The following is a 23157-nucleotide window of genomic DNA, read 5'->3' as shown; positions in this document are numbered from 1 at the left end:
GAAATGATGCCTCATGTTTTTATTTTTTTTAATAAAAATAAATAAATTATATTTTATGAATAAAATTAAAGTACCATGACAAACAGCAAATTAAGATGGAAGAAAATACTAAGATAGAACTAATAACAAAACACAGAATTAAGGTAAATCATCCGATGGGAAAGATATCCCGTAAATTAAACACTATATGAAAGAGAAATAGAAAGAAATAGAGATGACATATGTGTGTTGTCAAAATCTACTCTATTTCATGCTTGATCATTAGTTGAGTGGGAGTGTGTCCTCTAGTCCACCACGATCACCTTTCCTAGCACTAGCTAAGGTGCAGAGAGAGTCGAGGGAGCACCTAATGGTAGAGCTTGGATATCCATTGGTATTCGTTTGCGAATCATGGCTGTCTAGATCAATGGCCCATGTGTTCATAAAGTTGAGGTTTTTTTTTAATCACTAGATAGATTTTTCTAAATTTGCTTTTGATCCCTCCAAAGCTACAAGAATCCATTCAGAAAATGTATGATTGATTTTGTAAATAATACTCTTAGAATACAAAGATAGTGCTAATACATGCAAAAATACGGTTATTGCGTTCTAACCAAATGAACCAATAGATAGTAATAGACTCCCATGGCCATGTAGGAGCCTACCAATTTGCTCAAGTTTTTGGCAATTTGCTCAGTTTGTGAATTTAAAATAAATTATTCTTTTTTAATTTAATTATATTTTTAATAAAATTATTATTTTGCTCCTATTTTTATCTTTATCTTCCACTATTCCTCTATCATTCATGTTTAGAGCATCTCTAATAAGGATGCCAACTACACTCAATGAGCGCTGAGCCAAAAACATCCCCACTATGAGCACTCAATGGCCATTGAACGCTCAATCGATGATGGTTGCAACAAAATATATTAGAGTTTTACACTCTTAACCTAGATGGTGGTCTTTCTATCAATGCAATTCCTAATTGTACTTCCAATTTTGAGGAGTCATGTGAAGAAATTATGTGACAATATCGGTTGTGTTGCGTAATGTTTTCTTTTGTAAGGTTGATGTTTTTCTCTATTAATAATGGATTTTTTTATTCCAATCTCCTCTTTGTAACTATTACTTTTGTTTTGTGTATCCACTTCTTAAGTTTTAATTATGTTTGATTTATTACTTTTTTAAAAAATTATGCTTTATCTACTTTATTTTAAAAAATAAACTCAAATAATATGATTTTTTAAAAAGCCCTTGTTAGGTTATATATATATATATATATAAGAATATGATATAGTATTTGCTTATAATAACTATACATATTTGTTATATTTATCAATAACTTAATTTATTAACAAGAATTTAATATAGAATATATTTTAACAAAGGATTCGATAATTTTTTTAAAAATTTTATTTTTAAAAAAATTATTTTTGATTTTTATATCAACAAAAACATTGTATAAGCAACTAATAATTCATCCTCAATATAAATATATATAAATATCCATGAGTATATTATGACTATAAAAAAATAATAATAAGAGGCAGAATATTTACCAAACACCTTAATAATTTACTTCTTCTTCTTTCTTCCTCTTATCTATCTCTGCTTCTCTTCTATATCTTACCAAAAATTGAAAAGTAATTCTATCCATTACAGTAGAATATGTCTCTTCATAATCAACATCAGGCATTTGAGAAAAACCTTGAGCAACCAATCTTGCTTTGTAAATCGTAGTTTCATTATTTTCATTTCTTTTTCTTACGACAACTCATTTAATAGGAAATTTAGCTTAACATGGATAGCTTCTTTCCATTTTTGCCAATCATTTCTTTGTCGACATTCATCAACAGATCGTGGCTCTAAATAAGTATCTGTATTTATTTCTATATATGTAGACACATTGTAGATCAATATATCATTTATTTTGGTCTCATGCCGCTTCATTATTTGACCATTATCGACATAACAAATTGAATTTTCAATATTTTTATAAATATCATTCTCCATTAATTCTTCGTTATCATCTTCCGAGGGTTTCATATATAATTTCCTCTCTCTTTACACATGGGAGATTCCTCTCTTCATGAGCTTTATTTTTCTGCTTCATGTTTCTAGGAGCCAAATCTTTGGTGTCAATTAGTCTTTCACGTTTTTGTTGTGGTTTATTTTCTACTTGTTTTTCTTTCAATGGGGTCTTAGAAATCTCAATTCTTGCAGGAGCATTGGCAGCTGGTATATATGACTTGGTTACCATTTTATTATTAGTGAATGCATCAGGTATTTCATTTGAATTTTTTGCAATTTAATGATCCTTTGAACTTCAAGTTCACATTCATTAGTACAAGAATTATATGTATGTAATCGTGATGCATTCCAATCAATTTCTTTTAGATTGTTTTGAGTAATCATTTCTCCCCCTAATGAAGAAACATTGATTCATCAAAATGGCAATCTGCAAATCCTGCAGTAAATACATCTCCCGTTAATTGTTCAAAATATTGTATAATTAAGGGAGAATCGTAACCAACGTATATACCAAGTTGCGTTGTGAACCCATTTTTGCACGATTTGTGTCACACCCCGACCCTAGCCAGACACGTCATAATCACCACGACAACAAGGAGTGGGCCCTACAGCGTCCCACCTCATAATCAACGTAAGGCTCAAAACAAACATGTTAACACAACGTACTAAATAAGGAGATAATATCCACAACAGCACAAGTCAGGGTTCCAAATACAACAGGAGAATACAAAATACAAGAACATTACACAAAAGTCAAGTCTAGTGGATCAATAAAGTTTACATGCACATTGCAAACTAACGTAGACAAGGAGAAAAGTTAGGTCACTCTACTGCCTGCCCAGCACAACCGAGTCCAACGTCGCAGCCTGAGAAAGAAGAAAGGAGAGTGGTGACATCATAAATATAACAGAGTAATAAAACATTTCAAATAGTAATTACCACAATAATAATATAAAAAGTAGATCCAAAAACAGTTAACACAATTATTGATAAATAGTACATGTCAGTAACATTTTCCAATGCATTGAACACAACTCAAAATACATGCTGACTTTAAACAATTCCCGAGCTAATCATGGCTGCAACTAGATCTGGGACCACCAAGGTGTTTTAAAACTTTTAAAATTCAAAATATTGCTTTCCTTGGTGTTGGCCACAGAGATCCCCATGTGATGACCCAAGGTTTCTCACATAAAAGAACCACTATCAATGGCTCTACGCACCTCTTGACCAGGGTAAACTCAAGGACTAAAGTTTACAGTCACGACCAAAGCCAAATACATATACATAAAATGACCACTTAAATATATATACATCAAATCATATTTCATTTTCATGTAAATACATACATATACAAACATGCTTTTCCCAAAATAAATACGCATAAGTACGTATACTAGGTTCATCTCTGCCAAATAGCTTCATTCTCGATATACATATCAAATAAAATACAATTTGTCATCAGAAATATGTTATAAAAATTCATAAAAAATACTGTTATACTCTTATTAAATTTATGCAAGTATGGATTTAACCACTCATAGAACCAGACGTCTCGCCTCGAGACACACTCACAGATCAGTGATTTCCTTCCCCTTGGAGGATGCTTCGCCACCTAAATACAAGTAGGGAATCCAATAACCAATGAACACAAGAATGAAAAACTAAAATGCATGCGAATGCAGTGTTACATGTCGACCATGTAACTCTAGGATTTTAGGGCAAAACGATGCCATTTTGGACCCAAACGACTTCAACTGGAGGAAAACTAGTTTCAATCAATTCCAAGTAAGAAGGGCTTCAATTTGGAGGAAAGAAATGCAAGAAAAGGTCCCCCAAAAAAAAAAAAGGTGCTACAGTAAAGTCCGAATTACTATAGTAACCAATAAATTGCTACAATTAAACCGACCTTTAAACAATGGTCTCTTCCCAATTTACATAAGCAAAACTTGAAATTTCTTTACAAACATTCACACAAATGAATAATAATGACATTGGTTTCGATTTGAGCCTAAAATCAACCCAAACCAAGGTGTATTTCTAGGTTATGAAAGATTTTCAAAAGCGATTAAATTTGAGAAAAATACGAAAGAAAAACCTTGGATCGAATCCTTACCGAGCTCAAGAGGATGAGAAAAAGAGAGTGGATGCTTTGATTTGCCTGAAAAGTTCATCAGAGAATTTTTTTTCAAAGTTTTGGATGCTCGGCCGAAAGGAGAAAGAAGAAAGAAGGAAGAAGAAAAAGAAAAAGAAAGAAAGAGATAGAGAGAAGCCAGCTGGTTGCGTCTTATCCTTTCTCTTTTCTTTTTAATATAAGAGAAAAGATCAAAATGCCCTCCTATAGAAAAAAAGATGAAATAATGTCCTAAATCCCCCTTCTTCCCCGCCCCGATTTTTTTGGCTAATTCTCACACAAAAGCGCGATTTTTGGCTAATTCTCACACAAAAGCTACAATGCAATCATGCAAGGATATCACTAGTGCTAAGTAACCATTTTACCCCTAATGGTTGCACAAGAATCTATAGAGGGCCGAGTTCTAAAATCAAGACATGGTACAACAATTTGGTAGTGCTATTGGCACATACACTACACAACCAAATATTCTTATATGTGAAATATCAAACTTTTTACCCATAACAAGCTAGTGTGGTAAATATAAATTACATGTAGTTTGTCAGATCCGTATTAAAGCTACAACATGGAAAATAGCATGACCCTCATGCACTTGTACGCAGTTTTGTCCTTAATAACATTGAACGAGCAATAATCTAGAGTCTTTTAATTAATGACTATGACAACCCATTTTAGGTATGTATAGGAGCTACTTGATGCTGAACATGTATTGCAACTGCCATACAATACTCATAAAATGATTTTGATAAAAATTCGCCAACATTATCAAGACGAATTGTTTTTATGAGATAATCTGAAAATTGTGCTTTAAGCCTGATAATTTATGCCAATAGCCTTGCAAAAGCTATATTTCTGGTAGACAAAAGTGAAACATAGGACCATCTAGTCGATCAATCGATTAAAACTATAAAATACCTAAATGGTCCGCATGATATATATATATATATATATTGGTCCACATATATCTCCTTGTAATTTTTCTAAAAATTTTGGAGATTTACAAGTCACCTTAGTTGTAGAAGATCTGGTTATAGTCATTCAGGATTTGAATGGATGGTTAGGATTTATTCAATCCAACGCTCCAAAATACACTGGTAGGTTAAATAGTAATAGTGTTGGCGGCTGCTACAGTGAAACATGGGTGATTGCTACATTATGGCGTTTGCTACAGTAACATCTAGAAGGTTGCTACAGTAATAACACCTGATGCAATATCATATGCTAAAGTAGTATATATCCATTAGTTTTATGATATTCATAACAAAAAGGAGTTTAAAAAAATTGTTTCTTTATTAAGAGTTCTACATAATTTATTAAAAAAAGAGAAACATAATAAACTTAAATAACAATTCATGTATCTTTGCACCAGAACCATTATTTGGCATATTTAGCTATAACGAAACAATCACATTTTTCAATTAACTGTTTTACCTATTCATACAGTCATCATAAAACTGCTAATATGTTTCTTTTTTTGCTTTCTGCAGCTTCAGAACCCCAAAAATTACCTAGGGGTGTAAATGATACACTACTACTTGTAAGCTATTCAAGTTCGATTCGGGTAAAACTCGACCTCGACTCGCTTAGGGTCGAGTCGAGCGCGAGCTCGAGTAGCTCGAATAGTCGAGCGAGCCGAGTTCGAGCATCTTAATACTTGACTCGAGTGCTCGCGAGCTTAATTGAGTAGTTGTATTTGTGTGCATATATATTATATGTTAGTTTATTTTATATATATAATTGAGTTCGAGCTCGAGTATAAAATTATCTATGATAAAATATAGTTTGTTAGCTTTTATTGAGCTTAATCGAGCGAGCTCGAGTAGCTCGATTTATGTATCGAGTCGAGCTCGAGCTATAAAAATAAAACTCGATTGAATTTGAGCCGAGTATCGAGCAGCGAGTTTTCAACCGAGCTCGAGCTCGAGTAGCTTGCTGCTTGGCTCGAACTCGATCGATTACACCCCTAACAACACCCCTGCACTAAAGCATCTTAGAGGATCGAGTGCTCCCTCAACTTCATGAACGCTAGAGGAGCAAACCTCGCAGGCGATTTAGAGCACAACTTGAATCTGGAGTAGTCCTCTACTCCTCCTCTTAGCTCAGGAAGGCCTTTGCTACCAAGCGGTAGCTGTTAGTGCAACCGCACTATTTATTAGCATGATTTGACACCTAGACCAAGTGACATGGCAACCAAGGTGACAAAGCATAATTGATGATGTGGCAAGCATGGTGACGTGGCAAGGAGACTTGGAGTGCAAGGCAAACATCTTGAAGATCTTGATGGAGCTATTTTTACTAAGTCTCTAACATGGAGCCAAATATCTTGAAGATCATGGTGAAGCTATCTTAAAGATCTTGGTGGAGTTATCTTTGGCAATGCATTACAACTTGAAGACTAGATCATATCAAGACCATATTTAGGTGATTTGATTGAAGACTAAATATGGTGGAGCTTAATTAAGGAAAGATCTATTCATGGTGTGAATGAAGATATGATTTGAAGAATCCTTGATGAGGATTGATTGAAGTCTATTAACGGCAAGATTTGAGGACCAAACTTGGGTGAATTGAAGATCAAGTTTGGAGAATCTTGAAGACCAAATTTAGGTGAATTGAAGACTAAGTTTGGCAAGTTTCATGGAAGACGCACAAGGACGTGCGCCCTTGCGAGGGGACTGCGTGATGAGGAACCCGAGGAGGTAGGCTAGTTGCCGGCAGTCGGGATCGGGAGATTTGGGTCGCATCGACTCGGACTAAGCATGACCGGGAGGTTGATGGGTCTTGAGGTCGTCCGCAACGTAACCGAACTCGCTCAAGTCGCGATCGGGTACTATGTTGCAATTCATGTTACAACAGGGAGTTGCAATGACTAATTTCAGCAGTGTTTTTAAATTAGTAGCCATGGAGATTCTAAAAAGAGGTATGTGCTATATTTGGGACGTTGAGGCGTCCCATATAAGTTACCTTGCTCGTAGATTGTAAGGTGTGACTCTTGGGGAACTCTTGGAGGAGAGTGTGTGAGCACCCGGACAATCTAGAGAGGGTAGTGTTCATTATTGTTGAGTGAGTGAGTGACAAGTGTTTTTGTACTCATGTATTTTTCACCTCTTTTAGTAGATTGTTTTTTTCTCCCGGGCTTGGCCCCCGGACGTAGGGCGAGAGGAAGTCGAACCCAGGGTTACCAATCTTGTGTGTCTCCTTCTTACTTGGTTTGTGTGAGTTTTTCTTTGAGTGTTGTGAGTGTTCACTAAACCACAAACCACATCGCCGGAACTAACAGTAGCCTTCGCCGACCCAGCGTCTCTTTCACTCAGTTCTCGTTATTTTTGTCCAGCTTTTTCTTCTTTTTTCTACTCACTTCTGGTGAGAGTCTATTGTTCGCTATTTTTGTGTTTTTTTTTCTTTTTGTATTATATTTTTGTTCTTTACTGTGTCTTTTTTCTTTTTGTATTGTATTTTTGTTCCTTACTTTTTATAAAGTACTCTATTCAATTGCAATTAAGAGGTAGTTTTTTTTTATATTTTATTTTTACCTTTAATACAACTATTTTCTCTGCAAAAAATTGTTTAAAGAGGTAAAGACAAGAGTGTGTATATATATATATAGACATCGGCACAAACTTAAATTTCTGATATAGCTAGAATTATATTTTGTAAATAATATACTGTTGATTTTGATTTAATTATGTAAAGACCTGGGTCTCGTTAAGTTCCAGTACCTTTTTTTTCTTAATTTTTGACTAATCTATTTTCCGAGATAGGGTACTCAAAGTTGTATTTAGGACCGACTTTTTCCAAAAAATATGGTTTATATTTATAAAAATTTAAACTTAAATTCATTTTTTAAATTAATCACATTAGGTTTTTTTTAATACATACGCTAGAAGTAGCTCCAATTTAAAAATATTAAAAGTACAAATAAATATAAATATACACTGCTGTTGTTGTGCCTGTGCATGTGCTCATTATCAAAATTGCTCACTTGCTCCTATCTTGGTTCTCTATCTGCGCAGAGGGTCCCAAAGAGAAGATTTCAAGCTCTATGGCGACTGTGCGACGGAGTCTGGAGTGTTTGGGTTCTCGTTCAGAGGTCGGTGCTGATGCTCCTGTGGCCGAGGAGGCTCCCTCTGCTGGCAGGGATTAGATTTTTTCTAGTTTTTTTGGTCAGAGAGGAGGCCAGCTGTTCCTCCCGGGTGCTCGTTGTTTTTTTGTCTTTTTGGTTGAGCGGAGGTACCACATCTAGTGGTATGCCGCTTGCGATGTTTTCTTCCCCGGTGTGGGGGTGTCTGTTGTTTCTGTTTATCTTTCTTTAATTTGAAGTGGTTTATCCACCTTTTCAAAAATACACTAATTAAAGTGGCTTAATAATTTTTTATAAATTTATTATATAAGACATAGTAACAGGTAGAGCATTGGAGGCCTACCATGTGTGTCTATGATAATATATAAAAAATTATAATTTTAAGATGATAAATTTCTCATACCATATCATGTAACTTTAAAAAGATAAAAAATACAACTTCTCACAAAAGAAAATCTGCACTAAAATTCATTATTTAATAAATAAATAATATTATATAGTATCATACTTTAATAAATAGTAAATAAATAATACTCTATCGATCGGATGTGGTATGCCCATTCAATGGCAAGGTGCTCCGCGAATAGATCATGCTAGTGTTGGCAATTGCAAGAAGCCACCATTGCTGCTCCTTTGAGCTGGCCTATTTTTATGGGGATTATGGATAGCGATCATCCTGCTCCTTTCCAAACAATATAATTAACTATGGTGCTCCGGGACCATACAATCTTTTGCTTTAAGTTGCACATTAAATGCTCGTATATTTTGCAGATATAATTTGCCATGTTGTCAAACTAGAAAAATGTAATTTTTAAAAAATAAAATAAAATAGAATGTAATTTGCCATGTTGTCAAAAAAATAAATGAATAATCGTATCTAAACAGCAAAATTCAAAAATTAAGCCCACAAACAATTTTAACAGTAAAAATCACACAATAAGAATCGTGGGCTAGCCCATTAATTAATAATTACTCATTCTTGTGATTGAGAAATCTCGAATTTAAATCACTCAGATTACAATTCATTTTATGAGTCCCTCTCTTTCTCTCATCCATAGTTGCATGAGGAAGAGTTTATCTCTAAAAAGTCAGTCAAGTTACCGTACTGATATACTTCCATACTTGTTTGTCACTTGTCGACTTTGTCAAAAAATAAAAAATAAAAATCACAAAGTAAAAGTTATATCTGTTTTGTAAAAATTAGTATCAAAAATTTAAATTCCCCATCAAGATCACTTCTTTGGTGGTTTAGATAATTTTTACCCTTTACTACTATGTGATTACGGGCCTCAAAATCCTAATATAACTTTTAGTGAGCTAAAACTTAAAAAATAAAATAAAATAAAATTTTTAGCATATGATTCTTGAATTTTAAACTGAAAGAGATATTTGAGTAAAATGTCGTTTTTAATAAATTGAGTAATTTACGTACTTTTGTTTTGCTTACTAATAAATACAATTAAAACCAATCAATTTAGGGAGAGTTGCACGACTATCATCACAAATAACATAGTCCAACCTGAAATCTTATATTAAATGATTTAAACTGTGATTTTTAGAGGGTTGAAATAATGCATTCTCAAGACTTGAGGGATCTTGTTCAAAAATACTATATAAATTATACTAATTTAGAATCCGAAATGCTACATAAAATAATCACAAATGAATTGTAAACTATAAAAAAAATAAAGATAATAGAGTATCTCTACAATTGATTATGGTGTCAAAACACCATAACAATTAAAATTATTTTTATAAAAATATCTCTAAGTTGTATGGGAAATCTTTGGAAAGACTTACATGATAGATTAAAAATAATAAAATAAAAAAGGTATGCTCTCAAATCGTAAGACAAGAATTGAAATAAATGAATGACGTGGGCCATGTAGATAGAAGCCGGATCTTGTTCAAACACTATTTATATTAATAACATTATTATCAAGTTTTTCCAAATTTTCTTTTCTTACATTGGCGGACATGATATTACCACTCCAATTTAAATTTCATTTTTTATTCAATTACAAAAGTACTTATTTTCCTATGCATGATATTACTACTCTGGTTTTTTATAATTTTTTTTCTATTAATGTATTTACAATACATTCTCAATAACCATAAATAAAATAAAAAAAGTCAAAAAAACAGATTGTGTATATAATGTGATAAATTAGAAACATGTTCATCACAATGAGAAAACATAATTATTTAAATCTGATGAAGAGATGGAGGGGTGAATTAAATTAGAAAATCCGAGGTGACTATATCACCCATTCCTTTCCTTTGAGCCACCGACTAAGACTCCGCCGGTGACACGTGTCATAATCTCACACCACTATCTCCCAAATATCAAGAAATTCCATCAGGATGGCCCTTGCTATCCTCACCACCACCGTTTTCCTTTTCCACTCCTTTCAGCTTAATCGTCACCGTCCGTTCATCCCATTGCATCAGAAAGCACATCTCGAGACCACAAAAACGAGTGTAAGAATAACAAGCTTTGGCACTTTGTCTCTCACTAGTAATAATAATAATGCCCAGTTCTCGCACTCAACGAGGCCCCTTCGCATCTTCTCCAGATCCGGCGAGCTTGAGCGAGATCCCGGCCACTCTCCGGCGATGACATCGGCGACGGCGAACGGCTCCCAATACAAGTTCCTCATCTATGGCCGGACGGGATGGATCGGAGGCCTGCTTGGCCAGCTCTGCGCCGGCCAAGGGATCCCTTACCAGTACGGCGCCGGGAGGCTCGAAGACAGAGCATCGCTGGAGGCGGACCTGGCTGCAGTCAAGCCTACGCACGTGTTCAACGCCGCCGGTGTCACCGGCCGGCCGAACGTCGATTGGTGCGAGACCCATCGGGTTGAGACCATCCGCGCTAATGTCGTGGGTACGCTGACTCTGGCCGACGTCTGCCGGGCGAAGGGGCTTGTGCTTGTTAACTATGCTACGGGCTGCATCTTTGAGTACGATGAGAAGCATCCCGAGGGATCTGGGATTGGGTTCAAGGAGGAGGACACTCCCAACTTTATTGGATCCTTCTACTCCAAGACCAAGGCGATGGTATATGATCCTCTTCTCTTCTTATTAGCTTTGATTTCGGTTCTCCTGACGTACTTTGATCTGATTGAATTGATGGATGGTATATGATGTAGTGCATTGATCTGATCTGAATATGTTCGGTGTGTTGCGTTTTTTGTGTGTTTGATTTGTTTGTTAATGGCGGAGCGTGCGTTGTGGGATTTATTCTGTACTGGTTTTGAGGACGATGAAGGTAGGATGTATTGTTATGTGGAAATGTACATTAAATTAAGAAGCTATTGACAAAGTTTAGGCTTTCCACCAACGGCGGCAGATTAAATCTGGGGTTTATGGTTGGGTGCATCAAGGACGCTTAGGTTACTGGAGTGAGTGATTTGATTTCATAGTTTTTTTTTATCATGGTCGATGATGGATTGACTTGCAAGGGATATTGCCAATTATCAATTCCTAGATCTGGATCTTGGGCCTGTGAATGTGTTTATCTCATATATATATATATAAAAGGGTAATGCATTGGTAAATAGACATGGAGTGACAGTATAGTATTGTTTGTCTGTAATGTGGGAGTAATTAGAATATTTGATATTTAGTCAAACAAGCACTGATTGTAAATGTTTCTTCTGTTAAGAAATGAAACTTCGAATGACTTGGGAAATTCTTAATGGGTCAATTTATCTTTTAGTGATGTGGATAGGCGAGTATGTTCTGTAGACAAGTTTGGTCACCTGGGCTCAAATGTTTAGCCTGTGTTTATTTATTGGTAGAGAAGTTGTCCTACCAACCTTGTTTTTGCTATAAGATTTGATGTGAAAAGGCTTTAACAAATACATATTAGGTCCCTGACTTGTTATGTACCCTTTTAAGTGCTTAAGACTAAATTATTGGTTTGAAAATTTTGACAATTTAAAGGATTGGATTTGTCAAGTGTCTTTTGAAGTGGATGACTTGTTCACACGGTGCATTATTTTAGCTATTTGCCCATTATCTTGATTGAGCAACAGCTATGAAAATTCCTGTTTTCTTTGTGATCCTTCACTGCATGTGAGGTTGTACTTTTTTATTGTTATGCAATATGCTTTATTTAGTGATTTCTATGATTGCTGTTTTATTTTGCAGTGGCTGTATTTTCCTTTGCAGCATGGTCATTGAAACATTCCTTACCATTTACATCTTGGTTTCATTGCCTATTCAAATGAAACTACATACCCACTAAATCAGCCTTATTATGATTTCTCAAGCTTAGTTGGCCTCAGCCTGTTGTCTATAAACTAGTAGTAGCAACTTTAAAAGTCAACTTTTGCTTCAATCCATATTAAACTGAAGCTCAACATAACAAGTTAATTTGTTGTGCCTGCAGTCTAATATCATGATCAATAACACTTCAGTACCAGATTTGAAGGCATTTTTCGTGTCTCGGACTCTCAATCAGTACTCTTGATTCTTGAATTATAAATATGGTCTGATCCAGTGTGGATTTAGTAGGCTACCTACTTATGGCCTGTTCATGTGAGGATGCACTACATGAATGAAATTAAGATATTGTTTCTTTTTTCTTGAAACCACATCGTGTTAAATGGTTCTTTAGTTTATGTTTTTATTTGTGGTGTCTTTCTAACTAGTCCATATTTATGTATTAATCGGACAGCCGTGTTATCTTCACAACTTTGCAGGTATCAATGTAATATTTATATTCATGTGACTGATAAGTTTGGATGACTATTTTAAAATGGCAAGCACTTGCATGTCATTGTATAAATTTGAGCTCTTGCAGTTTCCTCTGTTTTGTTGATAATTTCTTATTTTAGCATTTGCATGAAATTATATGGAACATGTGTATCGTATATGAGCTTTGGTTTCTTAGTTTCCAGTTCATTGACTATTGTGAACAACAATGAAAATCTGTCTTATATATTTTTTTTCTTCATATCATATTCTTCTTGGGTTTTCATGATTGCTTTATTTTTAGAGTTGTGGGTCATCATATTTTAGATTGCATTTTATTGATGGCAAATTAGGGAAATGCAACTACCAATATCAGAGGATTGCATATCCATGGAATCATTGCTATTAAGATTGACCAATATCAGAGGATCGCATACCCGTGGAATTATTGCTATTAAGATTGATTATTTAGCTGCCAAAGGGTAGTGATTGGCTTCAAGCCTTTTAGCCTATCTGAGCATGCTTTGGAAAAACTTGACGGTAAGGGTTACTGATGAATAGCTTAAAGTCATATAGCTCATCATAGTTTAATTATGTCTCAACACCTACATAATAAAAAACATATGAGCTAGCCAATTTGTGACATTGGCAAGTCATTTTAGTAGTTTCTTCATGGGTTACTTAATTTACCTGTTTAAATTGACGGCTTTTAAGTAAGCTTGTCAATGCATACTTTATATGACAATAGGAACCTCCAGAAGGTATCATACTATCTATTCAGAACTGAATGGGTATGTTTCATTCTTATGAGAAGCGGTAATCATATATTTATTAACAAATTTCTACGTCCCTTCAAAATCATACTTCATTATGATAAGTTTTGAAAGAATTTTTTTTTTGTGTATATTTTTGTTATAGCTCTCTCTGGTTACATGGTTGTATGCCAATGAAATTGAAAGGTTAATGTGAGAACTGCAACAGACATCCTTCCTATTGGTGAATCTTTTTTATGTTCTGACTATGCAGGTAGAAGATCTATTAAAAAACTATGAGAATGTCTGCACACTGCGAGTGAGGATGCCCATCTCATCGGATTTGTCTAACCCCCGGAACTTCATCACGAAGATCGCCCGCTATGAGAAGGTGGTCAATATCCCCAACTCCATGACTATCTTGGATGAACTTCTCCCCATCTCCATTGACATGGCAAAAAGGAACCTTACCGGGATCTATAACTTCACCAATCCCGGCGTGGTCAGCCACAACGAGATATTGGAGATGTACAGAGATTACATTGACCCTAGTTTCACCTGGAAGAATTTTAACCTGGAAGAGCAAGCAAAGGTGATTGTTGCTCCAAGGAGTAACAATGAACTAGAAACCACTAAATTGAAGAATGAGTTTCCTGAGCTTATGCCCATCAAGGAGTCACTGATTAAGTATGTTTTCGAGCCCAATAAGAAGACGTCTTCGGCTTAACGGTTACATCCATATGTTTCGCCTTTTGTTTCATTTATTCATGTTGGTCTGAGGTAAGTCATTTTAGTTTTTGTCAGTTGGTTAATTCCCAACTAATAAAGATGTAGTAGCACTTATTATTATTAATTTCTTATTCTAAGGGTTTGTTTTATGATGCGGGAATTCTATCCTATTTTGCGAAGGAGAACTTTACTTCCAAAGCTATGTAGAATTCTTTTTCTTTTTAAGTTATCAGCAAAGATGCAAATGAGTTGGTCTTTTGTGTTTTGAAGTGTTGTGTCTTGATATGAAGGCAGTGAATATTGAACATACAATGGTCATTGAGTTTATTTGACTCATGGACTCATGCTACTAACTATATTGGAATGCTTTAATAACTATGGTTAACATCTTATTATGTATTTTTCATGATTTTATTTTGATTGGAATGTATTTATTTTAAAAATAGTGTGAATTTCAATAACAAATTTAATTAATTAAGTTTATTTATATTATTGCAATTATGTATCATATCATTTTTTTGTCATCATTAATTGTTATAATATATCTTTTAATATTTTATTATTGATCCTAATTGATCTCTACTTAAATCAACCCTGATCCCTGGATTTTACCCGGGTTTGGTTAGACAACACTGCTAGTAACATGCCTAAATGACAATTAACAATGAAAAATTGGCGAATTTAAAGACTTTATGAATTAAAATAATATATATATAAAGAAAATTGAAGCAATGAGTTTTAATATTTCCAATCTGCCAGCGAGACCAGAATACTTCATACAATCACAGCCACACATTCAATCTCGAGTCAATTGGACAAGAGCATCACACGGTTGCCACGTCACCATGTGGCATTTATAATGGAAGTAAACTAACTGAGTAGTGGACCCCACCAGGATGAGTCATGAGCCCCTCTCCTCTGTCTCTGAGAAAGAAAGCCCATAGACGTCAGGCATGGCCCCCACCCGCAAAAGGACTCCCTATTTCTTGGTCGGTCCAAGCTTTACGTATTTTTGCTCCCTGCCGCCCCCATCGGATATTCCAAAATGAATATTCCACCCACTTCCCACTTCTACAGAGAAAAGGAACTTAAATATTTTTTTTTTAAAAAAAAATCATTACCTATTAGTTATTACCAAACATTAATATATATATATATATATATGAAATTTGAGATTTATTCTACGAAAGTTCTATTAGTTTTATTTGTTTGATTTAAACTATAATAATTACTATTTGATGTAAATCAACTTTCAATAACGGTGATATGATATTTCTCTACAGTATTGGATCAAGAGTACAAGTCAACATTTTCAACACAACTATAGATTTTAGAATTTTTTTTCCTTAAAATAAATCTTAAAATTTTGATAATGATAGTTTTACTATATGTATAAATTCCCCCCCACCCCATGGTAAACCAGTGAAGTTAGGTTGGTCCATAGTTTTTAAAGGTGGTTTCACTCTTACAGTGAATTCTTGAAATAAATACATGTACATCACGGCCCAATGTTAAAAAGGCCCACTAAGACAAAGGGGGAGAAGAAGAGACCATCACCAGTGTCAGAGAGTGGGGCCCATCAAAGTAGCGCACCACTTGGTGGTCCCATCCTTGGTTGGCTCCAGCTGGCTGTACCCACTTCCTCTCAGCCGTTCGATCCCAGATCCCACCCTCCACATCCCCTGTTTCTCACCCACACGATCACATCACCCTCTCAACCAACCACAAACAGACACGTATAGAGCCCAAGGAGTTCTCCGCGTGACCTACGAGCCGGGGACCACAGCCCTGGCCCACAGAGCAAACGATGCGCATCACGTTCGGCACCCAATGCAACGTCCAACCTGGGCCCCACTACCTCATTGTTGGGTCCCATACACGGAATTCCATCCGTCAACGTTTGTGGGCTCCATCGATCGGACGGCCCATAGAACAAGAGATGAAAGATTGATGGGGCCCAGTGAGGTTTCTAGGGTTTTGTATACTTTTCTTCTATCGTTCATCTCCCTCTCCCCCCAACTTCATTGAACTCCATTTCTCACTCGCTTGTCCGAAGAGAAGATGTGATGGAATCGAAGGGCGACGGACGGAGGAGAGACGAGGCGATGGCGGCGGCGCAGCAACAGCAAAGGATAATAGTGCCGAAGCCGGAGCCGACGGAGATGGTAGCCGGGTTGCCGGTGCTGAGAAGGCCGGCAGGGGGGAGGACAAAGGACCGGCATACGAAGGTTGAGGGACGTGGACGGCGAATCCGGATGCCGGCAGCGTGCGCGGCGAGGATATTCCAGTTGACTCGTGAACTTGGGCATAAGTCCGATGGGGAGACGATCCGGTGGCTTCTCCAGCACGCGGAGCCAGCTATCATCGCCGCTACTGGTACCGGCACCGTCCCTGCCATCGCCACCACCGTCGGCGGCACGCTTCAGATCCCTACGCAATCGCAGACGACGCCGGTCACTGCTTCATCGACGACGTCAGCGGAGGAGGCCGAGGAGGCGGCGAAGAAGCGGCGAAGGACGAAGCTTCAACCAACGAGGGCGGCGGGGTCAAGCGCAGCCACGGGGTACTATCAGAGCGTGCCGGTGCATGATCCGATGTTGGGTGGGGCCGGAGCGGTGAGCATATCGACGGGGTTGGCACCGATTGGGACGGCGCAGGGGTTGGTGCCGATGTGGGCGCTCGGAGGTGCCGGCACGGTCGCTGGAGCTGGAAGAGTAATCCCGCCAACCGCGGTCTGGATGGTGCCCCCTTCTGCGACGACGATCGCCGGACCATCCGGTCAGCAAGCTCAAATATGGGCGTTCCCGTCGACCACCCAAATCATCAACCTCACGCCGGCGAGACCCGCTGCCGCGGTGTTCCCAGGGCTTAACATAACCGCTGGCGCCGTGGAGCACCAAGTAATAACACCGTCAGAGGGGAAACCGGAGTTACAACTGATGCACCGACGTGAAGCGGAGACCGAGGCGGTTGTGACTACGGAGGAGAACAACGATGACGACGAAGACGAAGAGCAGCAACGACAACAACAACCGCTCTCAAGCGCTGACGATTAAAATTTTTAAAATTTTCTTTCTTTTTTTTTTTTTTTAATTATGTGTTTAAATTTTAATTTCTCTTATTTTCAGGTTTTTAATTAATTAACAACCTTTTTTTTTTAAAGTTGGGCACGGTACTGGTAGTATGGCTTTCTGAGTCTCGGGGGCTGGTAGGGTCAGCACGTGCGCACGTGAGGATTTCTATGGTTACTTGCCTAACGCTTTAAAACTAGAGTAGGCTTTTAGGCTTAAGAGGTGGTTGGTGGTCCCCTTCTTAGTTCTTCTTGCCAAGTGGGTCAAACTTCAAAGGGTGCGGCTTCCGGGTTGGGGAGTGGGGAAGGGTTTGGGGTTGGGGGGAGAGTCCGGGCCCCGCCATGGTGTGGACCACCACGTGCCCGTCATGTGATGTTGGTGGAGCACGGGCCCCGACGCCGTCTCGGGAGGCCCGCCCGGATTGGTGGTCCCGGGAGGCAGAGGTTTTTAGGGGGTGGTGAGGGGCCCAGCTGGGAATGGGACACGCGTACCGTTTTAAATGGTGGTATGGTGGGTGGAGGTCCTGCTTATTTTGTGGTCTGACACGTAGATACCAAAGTGACCTGGCGAGCAATTTTTCCTTTCGCTTCTTTGCTTATGTCAGCACGGGGCCCCACATTTTAGCTGAAAAAATTAAACATATATATATATATTAATAAAATTAGCCAAATAATTGTGAAGACTTTTTCTAAATTTTAAGAGAGTTGATGGTTGGTTGGAAAATTAGAAAGCAGAAATATCCTACAATTAAGGTTAAAGAGGACTACTTTGTTTTGTTTTATTTTATTGAATGGAGTTCACAAAGGTCCTTCAATCAGAATAAGAGTTCAAATATCCCAAAACTTGTCTTTATTATGTGTGGATGGATAAACTCAAAGCCAGCAACATTGATTGGGCTCCACACCCTCCCACTCAAAAAGTTCCTATCTATTTCTTATTGCTATAAGTCGGACATATATGGCCCACCACTACTTTTTAATTTCTTATTATGGAAGAGTTCATCCACAAGTATTCCTAAATATTTGCATAAATTTTATCAAACTATAACGTTAATTATTTAAAAAATAAAATTGATTGAACAATAATAAAAACAAAGTGCTAATATGGTCAGGAACAAAATCAACTCATTGATTAAGGGCTCATACTGAAGAGTTTTGTTCTTAATATAAATAACACATGCAAAATCATCAATCAACATGGGTTCAATTGCCAGGTGGTTTATCTTAAAAGAGAGAGAGAGAGAGAGGAACACATAAAGCAAGTGGTAGTGACGCACAAAACCAAAAGATAAGGAACAAACTCAAAGCAACCAAGCGTGCATCTAAATAAAGCAAGTGCTTGAGGTTCTGAACATTAAGATTAAAAACATGAAGAGACTTGACGCCCTGAGTGGGATGAAAAGGAAGTCATGCTACAAAACTCATGGATAATATTGAACGAAGTGCCAAAACCTTTTATGGAAAGCAGATTTATTAGGTACAACAAGGACATAATAATATGATTCCTAATCACGGTTAGACTTTTCAAAACCACAAGCAGAATTGCTAACCAAAGAACTGGAATTGCCATCAAAATGTCATGACAAGGACCCCACAATGTTTGCTTGCCTCCACTCTGCAATGGAATATTAGGCAATTTTTCTTACACAATAAATTAAAGTCATTATCTTCTTATTCGCTTTTTATACCTATTGGAATAATAATGACCAAATGTTTAGCTGAGGAGGACACGCCTAACATGTATTCATTTGTAACAAATTTTGCCAAAAATGAGAAACATTGAACTAGAACAAGCAATCGATGTCGGCTAGTGTAATGCAGGCATGGGTGCAATCTCATTTCATTGTAATAACTTGTTGAATGGTATCTAGGTAAGAAACAATAACAGCATACCTTTAAATCTTGAAAAGCAAACTGGTTTTTTGCACTTTTTAGACTTACTTCTGAAGCAAATCATCATGGGCCTCAGCTTCATCAACACTTTGAGCTGCAGTTCAACATTGTAATACAGCAACCATTGAAAATCAACACCAAAGCATTATGCTGCTTCCTATTAAGTAGTTAGTTCATACAAACACAACAGTGCAGCCTATAGTAACAAGACATCTCCAATACCATCTACAAACAAGTATGCCAAAAATTAAGAAAAAATAAAAAAACCAATAAAATTGTATGTTCTCCTCAGTAATTTCAGAAACTGGTTCATCTGTCATAAAACAGCAGAATGAAAAGCAAATATAAAAAATCTGATTTCCTATATACTATTATTTAAACATATTGCTAATTCCATTCATAAATAAAACACAAAGAATTCAAATTTGGAAACAATATGAACAAAGCTTGGATAAAGCACAACAGAACAGTCATTGAATAAGGTAAATATTCCTAATACTATCAGCCTTCGTCAGCAGAAGAAGTGAACCTTTTTCTTAACTAGTAAGGTTTCACTCCAATTCTTTAATCAATGCCCGCTTTGCCTCCACAGTAATATGTCCTACAACTTAATAAATGATTATTGACGACGAGTTCCTAGATACTGAAGCACCCTTCAAAAGATTTCATTTGGTTTCCAGTTTCCCATAGTAAACTATTTGTAATAGCCAATGAGATAAAATCGTAATTCAAAGGAAATGCAAGAGACCCTCTTGCCAAAATAAGCACCGATCAGAATCAGTCATGGGTCATTGAAAAACACCAATAAAATGAAGTTGAGAAGATATACAAATGCCTACACAAATGTGCATCATCTACTGAACATGAATGCAAATAAACATTACACAGCATTAGTTTACAGCGGTTTAAGAAAGCCACTTATATGTGCAACAGGAAGAAAGACTAGCAGAAAATATGATGTTTCCATCCATGGGCGGCATTCACAGAGAACTCAACAGGAAGCAATCTAAACCTGTGATTAATTGCTGCAGCATAAAAAGAACTCCATATGTATAGGAAATAGGGTCAAGCGCAACAACAGAACATCAGCATAGCTTTTATCAAAGTCAAGTACTCCTCTATCATAACTCTCGAAGAGTGGATGAAAATTAAAGATGTCATGCATAAATGATAAATGGCTCATTGAAACAATACATTGAATAAAACCATTTTCATGTCAGAAATTTCTATATACAACTTGTTAGAAAGGTTATATTTATTCCCACTAGTATTTTATGGCAATAGTTTGGTTACCAGTAAGCACCAGTAACCTCTAATGTTACATAAGACACACGCAATTTAATAAGACATACGCAATTTAAACTTAGATATACAGAATATAATTAAGGGTCTGCAACAGTCAGACCCAAAAAAAATTGTGGCTCTTAAATTGCTGAACATGGCACCTGCTCGTAGAACTTCTGGTATATCTAAAGGATATCACTATCACCTAGAGAAAAAATTGACATGCAACACCTTCAAGTGAGATTTGATGAGTGGAAGAATTGACCAACCACAAGGAAGGGCAGTCAGATTTGTGCAAAACATAAGTTGATGGCACATTCTTCATGAGCCTAATGTATAAGTGAAACGGGTTTGAGCTCCAATCAGAAGCTCCACTCCCTTGGCTGCACAAGAATTAAGAGATATTTGCTCAGAATGCACTTATTTTAAGTTGGAACAGCACAAAGACAGTACAGTTGGCATACGCAGAGAAAAATAGAGAACATCAAAAGACTAAATTGAATGTCATGTTCTAACCTATTAGGAACCCAGCTACTGGAATTTGACTAAAACATCTGTCACCTTTTTCAAGAATATTCCTGAAAGTTAAAAAATAAGCGATGTTAAACAATTTGTAGTTTAATCAAGTGGTCAAACAGTCATAAAGAATGCATTTTTACTTGGTGTACTTGGTGAAGAATGGATCTCTCATGAGATAAAGAGCCAATATCCGCTTTCTTCGTTTTATCTGATTCAAAAATATGCAAACCTACTTCAGCCAAAAAAGAAAAAAAAAAATCTACAAACAATACCAAAGAATAGAAATGATTCCCAAGGTCAAGAGCATTAAAAAATAAAAATAAAAATATCATAAAGAATGAATGTAGCAAAATGCCCAAGAAAAACAAACTATGCACACCTCTTCCTTTTCGCTGCTAGAAAGATGGTAACATAACTCTTTGCTTCTGCGTTTGGGATTTGTAGCAAATGAAAGAAAGCTAATTCCAGTGAGGTCCACCCCTAATGAAACTGCCCAGGGAAACCATGAACGAATTCCATATTTTCTAATCAATAGAACATAAAGAAGAGGCCTCATGATACTGAGCACCTCCCCTGTCAGTAACAACTGGCTTGAAAGCCCTTTCTCAAACCAAATGGAAGAAAAAGTAGGCTTTTCCACAACTTCAGCTGCAAGAAAACCATCAAAATAAACAAATCATTCTCACCAGACCTATAAACAAGTAATAATTTCTAACCAAAAAAAACCCAAGTGCGTGCAGTACCAGGGGGTTCATAACTCTGTCTAAGCCTCTGCCTCCACATTGGATCAGAGGATATCTTAGCATTCTCTCCAAACCGACTCAACGCTGCCATAGCTCTCCTTTCCAGATGTGGAGGTATATCACCATAAAAATTTTCAACTGGTCTTCCATCACGCCTGATTCCACCTTGAGTGACCCAGAGATCCTTACTCTTTTCCGAATTAACAGTCCCCCCTCCTTCCAAAAGCATCTTCCATCCACTATCCCTAAGCATCCCTAGCCTAACTAACACCCTGAATTCATTCATCATAACAAGACACTCAATAAAAAAAAATCAAAATAAAAACAATAAATTTGCTAGAATAAGCAATACATAGTCCCTATTGTTGTGCTTCAATTGAACGAAAACAAGAAAAAGAAAATTTTACTCCTCCATCCAATTTCTTTTATTTTCATAAAAATTCAAACACAAACTAAATAAATAATCTTACTTCGTGGCCTCGGTGGCAGCAATGAAATTCCACTTCCCATCATCACCAAAAAAGTGCTGAGCCGCGACCTCAACCACAGTCTCCAAATTCTTAAGCGCAGAGACACACAAAGTCCAAGGGAACGAAGAGGAGCTTTCGGAGCCCATGGAACTAGTCCGGGACGGAGCAGTGTCGATGATATACTGATTGACATCGCCGGCAATGCCCAGAAGCGCATACACTATAGGAGAAGACCCAAAAACACTTGAAATCGAAGAAAAAGAGGGAGATTGCGAGGAGATAAGAGAAGACAAACAGGTTACCCAACAATAACAGAACCTGCTTCCGGGCCGATCTCGGAGTTGGAGAAGCGCTCCGGGAGGAGCCATGTGATGCCCTAGATAGATCATTAAGGAGCACAACGTTAGGGTTTACAGAGAAAAAGGATTCAGATATAGAAATTGAGATCAATGGAAGAAAGGAGAAGGGATTTACGTTTGCTAGGGATTCGAGAGAGTGGATGAACTCTTGATTTCTTCGAACCCATGCCTTGTAGACCTCCATGAATGAATGATCTCCTTCGCTCTTCGCTCCTCGCGCTTCAAGGTCGTCTCTTTGGTTATTCCAAGATATTTCGATGATGCCTCAGAGTTTATATAGGGAGGCTTTGCACGAATCTTGAGGAAGAGAACGGACGGTGAGAAGAAAACACAGTATAACATGGTATTTGTGAATTTACTTACAACCTTGGGAAATCTTTGTTCGATTTGTACTTAGGTTCCAATTTTTAGT

General features: G+C 37.0%; 3 protein-coding genes across 4 annotated transcripts; 2 read left to right on the top strand and 1 right to left on the bottom strand.

Annotated features, from left to right (window-relative positions):
- The first annotated feature begins 10574 nt into the window (after positions 1 to 10574).
- LOC120275746 (bifunctional dTDP-4-dehydrorhamnose 3,5-epimerase/dTDP-4-dehydrorhamnose reductase) lies at positions 10575 to 14676 on the top strand. The gene is made up of 2 exons (XM_039282435.1): positions 10575 to 11285; positions 13953 to 14676. Exons 1-2 carry the CDS (start codon positions 10590 to 10592, stop codon positions 14403 to 14405), a joined length of 1149 nt encoding a protein of 382 aa, XP_039138369.1. The 5' UTR covers positions 10575 to 10589; the 3' UTR covers positions 14406 to 14676.
- A 1726-nt stretch (positions 14677 to 16402) lies between these two features.
- On the top strand, positions 16403 to 17767 carry LOC120275052 (transcription factor PCF2-like). The gene has a single exon (XM_039281535.1). It carries the CDS (start codon positions 16474 to 16476, stop codon positions 17461 to 17463), a length of 990 nt encoding a protein of 329 aa, XP_039137469.1. The 5' UTR covers positions 16403 to 16473; the 3' UTR covers positions 17464 to 17767.
- Positions 17768 to 20565: 2798 nt separating this feature from the next.
- Positions 20566 to 22991, bottom strand: LOC120275057 (peroxisome biogenesis protein 16). 2 transcript variants are annotated; one of them, XM_039281543.1, is made up of 8 exons: positions 22861 to 22985; positions 22705 to 22762; positions 22387 to 22606; positions 21917 to 22188; positions 21553 to 21821; positions 21314 to 21381; positions 21171 to 21232; positions 20611 to 21037 (listed from the first exon to the last, which is right to left on the bottom strand). In XM_039281543.1, exons 1-8 carry the CDS (start codon positions 22927 to 22929, stop codon positions 20976 to 20978), a joined length of 1080 nt encoding a protein of 359 aa, XP_039137477.1. In that variant the 5' UTR covers positions 22930 to 22985; the 3' UTR covers positions 20611 to 20975. The 2 variants fall into 2 exon arrangements, with proteins under 2 accessions (XP_039137476.1, XP_039137477.1); XM_039281542.1 differs by having other exon boundaries at positions 20566 to 21037; positions 22387 to 22762; positions 22861 to 22991.
- Between the last annotated feature and the right edge of the window lie 166 nt (positions 22992 to 23157).

Source organism: Dioscorea cayenensis, chromosome 14 (assembly GCF_009730915.1).
Source record: "Dioscorea cayenensis subsp. rotundata cultivar TDr96_F1 chromosome 14, TDr96_F1_v2_PseudoChromosome.rev07_lg8_w22 25.fasta, whole genome shotgun sequence".
In the NCBI taxonomy this organism is placed as follows: Eukaryota; Viridiplantae; Streptophyta; class Magnoliopsida; order Dioscoreales; family Dioscoreaceae; genus Dioscorea; species Dioscorea cayenensis.
Note: the sequence above shows the minus strand (reverse complement) of the source record. Positions and strands in the feature narration are given on the sequence as shown.

Excerpts from the sequence above, each read along its gene's own strand:
- LOC120275746 (XM_039282435.1), top strand. The coding sequence starts at position 10,590 with ATGGCCCTTGCTATCCTCACCACCACCGTTTTCCTTTTCCACTCCTTT. Across the intron at positions 11,286-13,952 it reads ACTCCAAGACCAAGGCGATG|GTAGAAGATCTATTAAAAAA; the intron begins GTATATGATCCT and ends CTGACTATGCAG.
- LOC120275057 (XM_039281542.1), bottom strand. The coding sequence starts at position 22,912 with ATGGGTTCGAAGAAATCAAGAGTTCATCCACTCTCTCGAATCCCTAGC. Across the intron at positions 21,822-21,916 it reads ACAGAGTTATGAACCCCCTG|CTGAAGTTGTGGAAAAGCCT; the intron begins GTACTGCACGCA and ends GTTTTCTTGCAG. Across the intron at positions 21,233-21,313 it reads TTCTTCACCAAGTACACCAA|GAATATTCTTGAAAAAGGTG; the intron begins GTAAAAATGCAT and ends TTTAACTTTCAG.
- LOC120275052 (XM_039281535.1), top strand. The coding sequence starts at position 16,474 with ATGGAATCGAAGGGCGACGGACGGAGGAGAGACGAGGCGATGGCGGCG.